Source organism: Oncorhynchus mykiss, chromosome 17, assembly GCF_057628025.1.
Source record: "Oncorhynchus mykiss isolate SJ-2025 chromosome 17, ASM5762802v1, whole genome shotgun sequence".
NCBI lineage: Eukaryota > Metazoa > Chordata > Actinopteri > Salmoniformes > Salmonidae > Oncorhynchus > Oncorhynchus mykiss.
The window spans coordinates 10,150,860-10,162,464 of record NC_143038.1 but is presented as its reverse complement, the minus strand read 5'-3'; the positions used below and the strand labels follow the sequence as shown (position 1 = coordinate 10,162,464).

At 40.9% G+C, this 11,605-nt stretch overlaps 1 protein-coding gene across 2 annotated transcripts in view; it reads right to left on the bottom strand.

Moving 5' to 3' along the window:
- Positions 1 to 4,682: 4,682 nt before the first annotated feature.
- Positions 4,683 to 11,605, bottom strand: part of LOC110495131 (protein AF-17) — a 31,202-nt gene continuing 24,279 nt past the window's right edge. The window contains exons 19-20 of one of the 2 annotated variants that reach the window (XM_036949624.2): positions 8,012 to 8,200; positions 4,683 to 7,775 (exon numbers count right to left, since the gene is read on the bottom strand). In XM_036949624.2, the coding sequence (XP_036805519.2) occupies positions 7,740 to 7,775; positions 8,012 to 8,200 (225 nt within the window). In that variant the 3' untranslated portion in view covers positions 4,683 to 7,739. Of the gene's footprint in view, positions 7,776 to 7,912; positions 8,201 to 11,605 lie in introns of those variants that run through there. The other variant, XM_090204758.1, reaches the window with a different exon arrangement.

Genomic DNA, 11,605 nt, shown 5'->3' with positions numbered 1-11,605 from the left:
ACAGTAGTTGTCGAGGGTGCAACAGGTCAGCACCTCGAGTAAATGTCAGTTGGCTTTTCATAGCCGATCATTCAGAGTATCTCTACCGCTCCTGCTGTTGAAACTGGAGCAGCAGCACGGCCAGGTGGACTGGGGACAGCAATGAGTCATCATGCCAGGTAGTCCTGAGGCATGGTCATAGGGCTCAGGTCCTCCGAGAGAGAGAAAGAAAGAAAGAGAGAGAAAGAGAGAATTAGAGAGAGCATACTTAAATTCACACAGGACACCGGATAAGACAGGAGAAATACTCCAGATATAACAGACTGACCCTAGCCCCCCGACACATAAACTACTGCAGCATAAATACTGGAGGCTGAGACAGGAGGGGTCAGGAGACACTGTGGCCCCGTCCGATGGTACCCCCGGACAGGGCCAAACAGGCAGGATATAACCCCACCCACTTTGCCAAAGCACAGCCCCCATACCACTAGAGGGATATCTTCAACCACCAACTTACCATCCTGAGACAAGGCCGAGTATAGCCCACAAAGATCTCCGCCACGGCACAACCAAAAAGGGGGGGCCCAACCCAGACAGGAAGACCACGTCAGTGACTCAACCCACTCAAGTGACGCACCCCTCCTATTCACTACCATATGAATAGCAGTTCTGTGCCATGGGTGAATACGGTGTTCTCTAATGACTATGGAGGTTTTCTTTGAACAGTTGCCCTTCCTTTATCTACTATGAACAACATGCATGTTGTTATTTTATACAGTGCCTTGTAATTAGTCTTTAAGTGTTAGAATCTAGATTTATATATATTTTTATTCAAATACACACGTCAACAGTGATACTTTAATACTCATATCGTCTATTTCAAGTATTTTAGTGAGGCTTTACAGAGAGGCTGGAATCCAGATCGCACCAGAAAGCTGACAAAAGGTGTTATTCTATAACTACTGCACTTGCAGTCAAATCTCACAAGCGACCTACTTACAAAAAATGGATTTGCCTTGAGTTTATACATACGCTTGAATTGGTAACGGCTGCAAATAGCCGAGGTTGCCTCAAAATTGCCATGGTCCCATTACGCCTTGTTCCTATGATCACGTTTATTCTTCCTGAAGCGGCGCGCGAGCGTCTTTGTTGACGTCCCGGTTTTTAGTAAGGTTGCCTCCTCAGAAAAGTCAGACAAAACAATCTCCAGTAGCTTTCACTTCACCCTTTTCACATAAAAAAATGAATTAAAAAGACAAGTTAGACCGCCCACAACAAGTATCAACTTCCAAATGGGTTTATATCGCCAATGACAATGATTGTAGCAATATTTTGTAACACAGACAGGTAAGCTATTGGCCTATAAATGTAAAAAGACGCCCCAGGGTGAGGTCCACTTCCATACAAATCAAATTTTATTAGTCACATACACATGGTTAGCAGATGTTATTGCGAGTGTAGCGAAATGCTTGTGCTTCTAATTCGGACAATGCAGCAATATCTAACATGTAATCTAACAATTCCACAACAGCAACCTAATACACACACATCTAAGTAAGGAATTGAGTAAGAATATATACATATAACACCGATCCCGAAGAAGTTAAAGTGACTAGTGATCCATTTCTTAAAGTGTCCAATGATTTCAAGTCTCTATGTAGGCAGCAGCCTCTCTGTGTTAGTGATGGCTGTTTAACAGTGTGATAGCTTTGAGATAGAAGCTCTTTTTCAGTCTCTCGGTCCTACCTTTGATGCACCTGTACTGACCTCGCCTTCTGGATGGTAGCGGGGTTAACAGGCAGTGGATCGGGTGGTTGTTGTCCTTGATTATCTTTTTTGGCCTTCCTGTGACATCGGGTGCTGTAGGTGTCATGGAGGGCAGGTAGTTTGCCCCCGGCGATGCGTTGTGCAGACCGCACCACCCTCTGGAGAGTCTTGCCGTTGTGGGAGGTGCAGTTGCCGTACCAGGCGGTGATACAGCCCGACAGGATGCTCTCAATTGTGCATCTGTAAAATTTTGTGAGGGTTTTCGGTGACAAGCCAAATTTCTTCAGCCATCACCAATCATAGAGGAAGATAGAGGCCTCTAGTGGCCAAAAGCCTGTTTTAGCAAGGGCTGTGCCATTGAGGGTTTCAAATCAAATCAAACTGTATTTGTCACATGCCCTGAATACATGCCCGAAGTGTAGACCTTACCGTGAAATGCTTACTGACAAGCCCTTAACCAACAGTACAGTTCAAGAATAGTTAAGAACATATTTACCAAATAAGCTAAAGTAAAAAATTATAAAAAGTAACACAATAAAATAACAATAACAAGGCTACATCCAGGGGGTACAGTACCAAGTCAGTGTGAGGGGGTACAGGTGAGTTGAGGTAATTTGTACACGTAGGTAGGGGGTGAAGTGACTGCATAGATAATAAACAGCGAGTAGCAGCGTACAAAACAAATGGAGGGGGGGTCAAGTTTGATAGTCAAGTTTGATCGTCTTCTTTGATTAATTGCAGTCTTATGGCTTGGGGTAGAAGTCTAGGATACTTTTGGTCCTACACTTGGTGCTCCGGTACCTCTTGCCGTGCAAAATCAGAGAAAACAGTCTCTGACTTGGGTAATTGGAGACTCTGACAATTTTATGGACTATTTTCTGACACCGGGTCCTGGATCGCAGGAAGCTTGGCCCCAGTGTTGTACTGGGCCGTATGCACTACCCTCTGTAGCATTTTATGGTCAGATGCCGAGCAGTTGCCATACCAGGCGGTGATGCAACCGGTCAGGATGCTCTCGATGGTGCTATCACGTTTTAAGGTAAGACCCAGATGCAGACTGTGTCGAAGTAACAATGTTTATTACAAGAACAGGGGCAAATGTACAGGATGGCAGTCAGGCTCAGGGTCAGGTCAGGCAGAGGTCGGTAATCCAGATTACTGAGGAAAAGGTACAGGAGAGTAGACAGGCTCAGGGTCAGGACAGGTAGAAGGGTCAAAGCCGGGAAAAACTAGAAAACAGGAACTAATACAGGAGCAAGGGGAAAAACGCTGGTAGGTTCTGTGAACAAAACGAACTGGCAACAGACAAACAGAGAACACAGGTATAAATACACGGGATGATGGTGAAGATGGGCGACACCTGGAGGCGGGTGGAGACAAGCACAAAGACAGGTGAAACAGATCAGGGCGTGACAGGTGCAGCTGTCAAACTTTTTGAGGATCTGGGGACCCATGCCAAATCTTTTCAGTCTCCTGAGGGGGAAAAGGTTTTGTCATGCCCTCTTCAAAACTGGCTTGGTGTGTTTGGACCATGATCATTTGTTGGTGATGTGGACACCAAGGAACTTGAAATTCACGACCCGCTCCACTACAGCCTGTTTGGCCCGCCTTTTCCTGCAGTCTACGATCAGCTCCTTTGTCTTGCTCACATTGAGGGAGAGGTTGTTGTTTGTCTCTTTCCACCATACTTCCAGCATTTTAAAGTAGTCAAATTAGTCAACTGGGTGGGGATTCCTATGGGTTGTAGCCTCGATGGCGCTGCCCATGCTGTCACAGACGCTACAATGGTACAGATATGAAGAGGAGTCCTCTATCCAAGGGTGAAAGTAGAATTAATTATATGTGCAAACATGTTTATGGGCCTGATCATAGAATTACATATAGATTCCCTATTAATTCAATAGGATTTCTGTGGGCCTAGTTGTAAATAATTGTCATTTAATTTTTTTTATGTATTAACTTTATTGTGGAATAAACACAACCAGTTATGATGTTTTCATCTGATTGTCAAATAATCACTTCAAAGGGCTCCTTTACTCGGCTACCTGTGCAAGTTCATCCACTTGTAAAATATTCCCAGCCTCCGAACAGTGGTGAATGGAAAGAGACACCTGTTACACAGAACACCAAAAAGTGTCATGAGATTTGGCGATTTCCATTAGGCCAGAACTGTCTGCGAGCGTCTCCGTGTCGGCCACTCATCTCTGCCTTTGCAAAATGTCAGTATTCTCATCTAACCACATCACATTTTGGATCGTAGGCTATACCACCCATTTTCCAGTCCATTCACTCATTTTTGCTCATGTTTTGCCGATATGGCCTTCCCCCACTATTTATTTTGCCGGGACCATACCGCCTTACTTGCTCCTTCTTCTACAGTGTTTTGACTGGTTCATGACACTGTTATTGTTACAGATTCCCCTGGCTTTGAGTTTTTTAAACTTCATGCAGCTAACTCCACCCATCCCTTGGCGGTGACAGAGACTGGGCCAGGGACATGTGGGTACGCAGACCCGGGAGCAACTGCAGCCCCTCATGATAAATTCAGATTTTTTTATGTCTCCTACTTTCATCAAAGTGACCCATCCCTGGACTAGGGGGATCATAAACTGTCTCCCTAAACTACTAATTTGTGCTATTACTCAGAATCACATCCATCTCATAAATATGTTCTCTGGAAATAACATTTTATATTGTGTGTAACTCTCTGTGAGGTTGCCTTATTCCTCTGACTGGAAAATGTGTCAGTGCGTCACAGGCCAGCCCAACTGGGGAGCCGCTCTCTTTCAGTTATGACTGTTCATAACACTGTTATGACTGATTCATGAAGGCATTATGACAGGCTGCTTCAAGTAAGTGATGCAACACAATGAGGACTTTGTCAATGCCGCAGTCTGTAAATAAAGCTTTGAAACCAAGAGAACATGCAAATCAACTCAGTAAAATACATTTATTGACAGTAAAAGTTCAGTTGTCTTAATTGTACCTTTTGAATTTTTACACAAAAATATCAAAATACTTTACAGGGCATTAAATCTGAATATTGGCAAATTCATTGTTGATTAATTCTCTCAAACAAATACACTGTACATTGACAACAATGCTTGTCTTTTCTCAAATGCAGTGCTCAATTTAAATTTCATAAAACATTTTTTTGATAACAATGCATTTAAAAACTCTGCGTAGTCTAACTTGGTATTTAGCTACTGATTTGCGAGACTTAACTGCATTTCATGCATTTTATGTCCCAAGAAGTTAGTACCATTTTCATCAAACTTCTTTGAGAGAGAGGTGCTTAAATATGCTGTAATACATAACAGATACACATAATGACATACATACATAACAACATGGATTATCTTGGTTACCCAAACTTCAAAGCTTAGAAAATGAATGTGTCTCTACACAAACACATTTAAGTATACAATTTGTACTCAAACAATAAAAAAGAACAAAAGTATATTTTAAAAAATGATTTACATTTCATTGGGCCAAATCGCCCCAGTGCAACATGGGAAAGATTCCCTTTCAAGATTCCTTCGCAGTACTCTGTCAGTCAAAAACAATCTCTTCAACATGTTCTTTCCTAGATTATTACCTTAATCGTACAACAACTCGTAAAGGACGTACTTGTTCAACCGCAGACCTCTTTCGGAAGTCCTGTCAATGTGGAGGAATAGGCTCATGTGTTGTCAACGTTAACATTCTCCTATCGTCTCGTTGCTACGGTATTTTACCAACTGACATAGTTGCTTGAAAGTTCCTCACTGACAACAAACTACAAAAAAACAGAACAGTTCCAATACTTACCGACATCACATGTACGGGAGGTCAATATCGAGGTTGCAAACAGAAAACGAATACACATTTGGAAATGATCTTCGACCATATTTAAATTAGGAAATGATCAAATAAGATGAGTAACGAACACCACAAAGGAAAAATATTATTCCAGTCTAACAGTGAGTTAAAAGACCTGGGAGAACGGCCAATGATAATAGATTAGCTTGATCCCAGCACAGAAGGACCTGTTATTATGTGCCACACAGGAATGTAGATGCAGCAGGCAGTAAAGAAAGTTACATATTAGAGTTCCCGAGTTGCCTATGTGTTCTGAATGGTAACATGTATGACTTGGCATCATGATCTCAGTAGTAAGACATACTGTACATAATGGTGTTACTAGAATGACGTAACAGATGTCATGGGCAGTCGTATCATAACAGATAAAGTCAGCTGATGACAATTGATTCAACACTGACCCGATGAAAGCAATAAGAGTTTGAGTCACAATTGTATAAGAACATAGTCACAAATACCATGACTGCTATGTCATTGCTATGACAGCATTTTATAGATCTTAAGACAAAGTAAAGTGATACCATCTAACATGGGATGTTGCTTGTCAGCTCTTCTAAAAAACAGAACATTGAGCAGCATCTTAAGACACAATTACAGATGATTTCAGACTTACCAATAAACATATTTTCATTTTACAATTGTTGACATTATCACCGTTGCCTATCAATAGTATAAATGGTAAGATTGAAAAGAGTGCTTTCACCTAAATCTGAAATAACGGTAAATGTAACCAGAACAAAAACTAGACTAAGAAATGGATAAGAGAAAAGAAGCTGCCTTTTGGCTGTTAAGGGTGAGTTGATTTTCCTCAGTAACTCTCATTATTTTAAGGCATTGACAACTATACAGTATTGCTAAAAGAACAACTAGTTTTCCGGGCATCAAAAGAACAATATGTACAACCGAAACAAATAAGAAAACACTAACACTTCAGGATAGAGTGCAAAATATTCATACTAATCAATCACTAACTTGTCAGTTCCAAGTAGCCTAGAAACAGTAAGTACCAAATGTCCCTTATTAGGTTCTATATCAGCAAAGTACACATGGGTTGAGGAAACAAAAATATGAATTTCTTACATATTTACTTTGACAATTTTCAAATGTTTGGTTTCGTTTGATTAATCTCGGCAGTGGCACACATATTGAACATCATACATTCTCTCTAAATTCTCAGGGGTGGACTGAGGCATAGTTAGCATTCTACACTGTCAATGCCAGTCCCCAGATCATTTGATGCCAGCCTGTAGCTGTGACATTTAATAGGATAGAATAGGAATATCATAGTTGTACAATATATAGGAGGGAAGAAAATGAAAGGAAGACAGACCTTGAGGAAGACAGATGATGTTTAGAGAGGTGTCAGACAGTTTGTCCTCAACAAGGATGTTTGGAGGGATACATTGGTTCCACAGGGGTATACTTGCTTAAGTGGAGGGTCAGTGCTTCAGTAAAGTTATGGCCTAAGGACACTTTGGCCCAAAACACTCACACCCAAATTCCAAGTTGACACTTAGCCCTACCCATAGGCACTCCAGTAGATCTAAAAGGATTGGATAGGTTTAAAGTTACAAGGTAATTGATTTACCTTGTCTTCTGATTGGCTAGGTGGAATAGTCATCATATTGTTTACGCCCATCTAATCATTTCAGATCTCAGGAAGTGCCTTGAGAGTAGCGGCTAGGGGTTGATTTGGAATTGATCACCAGAGTCCAATTTGTATGCTGGACCCCAATACTCTCCACATTTTACCGTCAGGACTCCAGAGTCTCTGGCTCTGCTACAAGAGCAAACGCAATTGGTCTAGCTAACAGATTAGTGCAATTCAATTACCGACCACTGTATTCATGCTCTCTGAAAGCTGCCTACACACACACAGACCTAGAAGAAAAAAACGTCCTCAAATAAAAGGAATTCAATGCATTAAAGAAAACATAACCGTTTAAATTGAATCCATTATACATTCATAAAAGAGGGGGAAAGACAGAGATGATAGAAGACAGAGAGTTCAAGAGTCTTTCAGGTAGAGATTAAAGGTGACATTAGTTTCTCATGGAACAGCTCAATTACTTTCCTTTCCCCTGTTATAGCTGCTGTTACAGCTGCAACAGTTCAGACATGAAGATGACATGTCAGCCATTCTTGTCTCCGCCCTTCTCTCCCACCCCCTGAAATCAAACACATGTAAAACAGACCTGTGAGTTTAGATGTTCGGCCCACACATACATTTATCAACATTGATGAGGTGTACAGCTACAGTATATCATCTGGTTTAACAGCGTTACAAAGCAAGTCAACCTCCTACAAAGCAGTTTATTTTTTATAGCTTCAGTTGATCAAGAATTGACCTATACAATGGTCTATTCAAATAAGGAGTCTCGAACAACTGCATATCGACACTCACCCCGGGCTTGTGAAGTGCATTATCCTGCAGGCCGAAGAGTGGGTTTCCCTGGCCACCCTGCAGTGGCGAGGCCCCCAGGTTGGGGGACTGGGAAGTGGGGGTGGAGGTGAGGGCCCCGGTTAGCGTGAGTCGCTGTAGCTCCCTCTGCCGCTGCTGCTGCAGCATCTGAAAGACCACCACCTGCTGCTCCTGAGACACACACAGCCCAAGACATAAGGGACTTGAAAATGTGTAGTGATATGCACATCCAAAATGAATCCAATGGTGCTGGGCCAAAAAAAAGACTGCAGCATATACTGTATGCTGTTTTTCTTCTCCATTTATTTTTTGGGACCGAAATAAACTTGGCAATGGTCACACTCATTGAATAATTAGGGGTTAACAGCCAAGCAGATTGTCATATCCACCGCCCCATTTGACCTAGAGTCTTGAAACTTTGTATGTACAGTCCCTTCAGAAAGTATTCAAGTGTTAAAGCCCAAATTTAAAATGGATTAAATTGAGATTTTGTGTCACAGGCTTACACATAATACCCCACAACGTCAAAGTGGAATTATGTTTTTAGAAATGTTTACAAATTAATAAAAAATGAAAAGCAGAAATATCTCGAGTCAAGTATTTAACCCCTTTGTTATGGCAAGCCTAAATAAGTTCAGTAGTAAAAAGTTGCTCAACAAGTCACATAATACATTGCATGGACTAATACTAGTGTTTAAGATGTTTTTGAATTACTACCTGATCTCTGTACCCCACACATACAATTATTTGTAAGGTCACTCAGTTGAGCAGTGCATTTCAAACACCACAAACACTAGGGAGGTTATCCAATGCTTGGCAAAGAAGGGCCACCTATTGGTAGATGAGTAGAAATTTTAAAAAGCAGACATTGAATATCCCTGTGAGTATGGTGAAGTTATTAATTACACTTTGGATGGTGTATCAATACACCCAGTCACTACAAAGATACAGGTGTCCTTCCTAACTCAGTTGCAGGAGAGTAAGGAAACCGCTCAGGGAAAAGAAGAAAGACTGTAAAGAGTAAACATATTCCAAAACATGCATCCTGTTTGCACTAAGACACTAAAGTAAAACTGCAAATAAATGTCCTTCATGTCTTGAATACCAAGTGTTATGTTTTGGCAAATCCAACACAACACATCACTGAGTACCAGTCTGCTTTCCAACAGAAACTGTGAGACAAATGGACTTTTCAGTTGAAGTTGGAAGTTTACGTACACCTTAGCCAAATACATTTAAACCCAGTTTTTCAATATTCGTGACATTTAATCCTAGTAAAATCCTAGCCATTTTTCCACAACTTTGGAAGTATGCTTGGGGTCATTGTCCATTTGGAAGACCCGTTTGCAACCAAGCTTTAACTTCCTGACTGATGTCTGGAGATGTTGCTTCAATATATCCACATAATTTTCCTCCCTCATGAAGCCATCTATTTTGTGAGGTGCACCAGTCCCTCCTACAGCAAAGCACCCCGTGCTTCACGGTTGGGATGGTGTTCTTCGGCTTGCAAGCCTCCCTCTTTTTCCTCCAAACATAACGATGGTCATTATGGCCAAACTGTTCTATTTTTGTTACATCAGACCAGAGGACATTTCTCCAAAAAGTACGATATTTGTCCCCATGTGCAGTTGCAAATGGTAGTCTGGCTTTATATGGCGGCTTCTTCCTTGCTGAGCAGCCTTTCAGGGTATGTCGATATAGGACTTGTTTTACTGTGGATATAGATACTTTTGTCTGTAAATAATTGTTGGAAAAATGTATTGTGTCATGCACAATGTAGATGTCCTAACTGACTTGCCAAAACTATAGTTTGTTAACAAGAAATTTGTGGAGTGGTTGAAAAACAAGTTTTTATGAATCCAACCTAAGTGTATGTAAACTTCCGACTTCAACTGTATATACTGGAGTTGGTTACCAAGATGACATTGAATGTTCCTGAGTTGCCTAGTTACAGTTTCGACTTAAATTTCCTTTAAAGTAATAATGTGCAACTATTGTACAATCCAGGTGTGCAAAGCTCTTAAGAGACTTACCAAGAAAGACTCACAGCTGTAATCGCTGCCAAAGGTGATTCTAACATGTATTGACTCAGGGGTGTGAATACTTATGTAAATGAGATATTTCTGTATTTCATTATCAATACATTTGCAAACATTTCTAAAAACATGTTTTCACTTCGTCATTATGGGGTATTGTGTGTAGATGGGTGGAAAAAACAAATATTTAATACATTTTGAATTTTGGGGATTGAATACTTTCTGAAGACAATGTAGGTGTCTTTCCTCATGCTGAACAAATTTGTCCGTGAGGACAGATTTTCCTCCATCTTGGAAATTTTGGAAAACCTTGGAAAAACGTATTGTCATGAACCATAAATCCAAATACAATTCGTTATGTAGACCCATCTCTTAACTTAGTTTGAGAAAAGCTAAGGGATTGGTTGAGAGATGGCTGAGTTTTTGAAATTGAAATCCTTTGTAAATCCACTTCACAATGGCCTATCAACTTGAAACTTTTTAGGTCATCAAAGACATTACCACGAAGAACCATAAGTTTGGCATTGATATCTTAAAACAAAATGGAAACTATTAACAATTCACTTTTTGACTATGTGACGCTAATGCTTAAAATAGTCATAAAAACATGTTATTCTCATGGACTAAAAGTCAGATTCAGTCCAAATTTGGTTTGAGAAAGAGTTTGAGAAAATATCATTGACGCATTCAAAGATGGTCACACTATATTTGTTACAAAGGCTCATGGCAGAAGCCAGGTTTCCCCTCTACTCTGGCCACGCCCCCCCTTGCCAATCACCTCACCTGCTCCATTCTGCTCATTAGCACCCTTGACTATTTAAGCAGCAGTTTCTCCCTCCAATCTTCCTTATCCCTGCTGGTGAATGCATGGGGTGGCCAGCTCATGTTCTCCTGTCCATGTTGTGCATGACTGACAAGTGAGTACTTTATATTATTGAAGATGTATAAATGTTAATATTAAGGTCCTTTTTAGTTGATGTTAAAGTTGTATACTGCTGCCAAATGACTTAATACAATTTCCTGTCAGTCTGGCATGTGAGATGCATGTCATTTATTTATCCCTTCTGTGCTTGTCAGTCATGCTTATGTTAACATGTGTTTGTATCTCCCTCTTGTATTTCCCTAGTAAACCACAACAGAATCCTGCAACCTTTCCCCATGCGATCCCTATTTCCGGTCACAACTTGCAAACTTGTTTACGTGCTGCTGTGCATTTTGTTGCTAACCTTACTTTGCTACCTGACAGCTTTATGGTTTTTACTTTTTAATTACCGTTTTATATTTTTAGTTTTCCCCCACTCAACTTTTTTTCATTCAACTTTTTCACTCCGGACGCTTTATCTGGACATGGTTCGTCAGGACCTCCAACAGCCGAAGCTAAGTAGTAACATTAACATGATGCCTTCTAATTGCAGTCGCTGTACTCATAATATACAGGAGAACGATCGCCTTACGGCGAGGATAGCTGTGCTGCAAGCCCAGCTTCAGATGCAATTGTTAGGCAAGGGTAATTTCAGTGTAGGAAAGGATGAAACGGCGT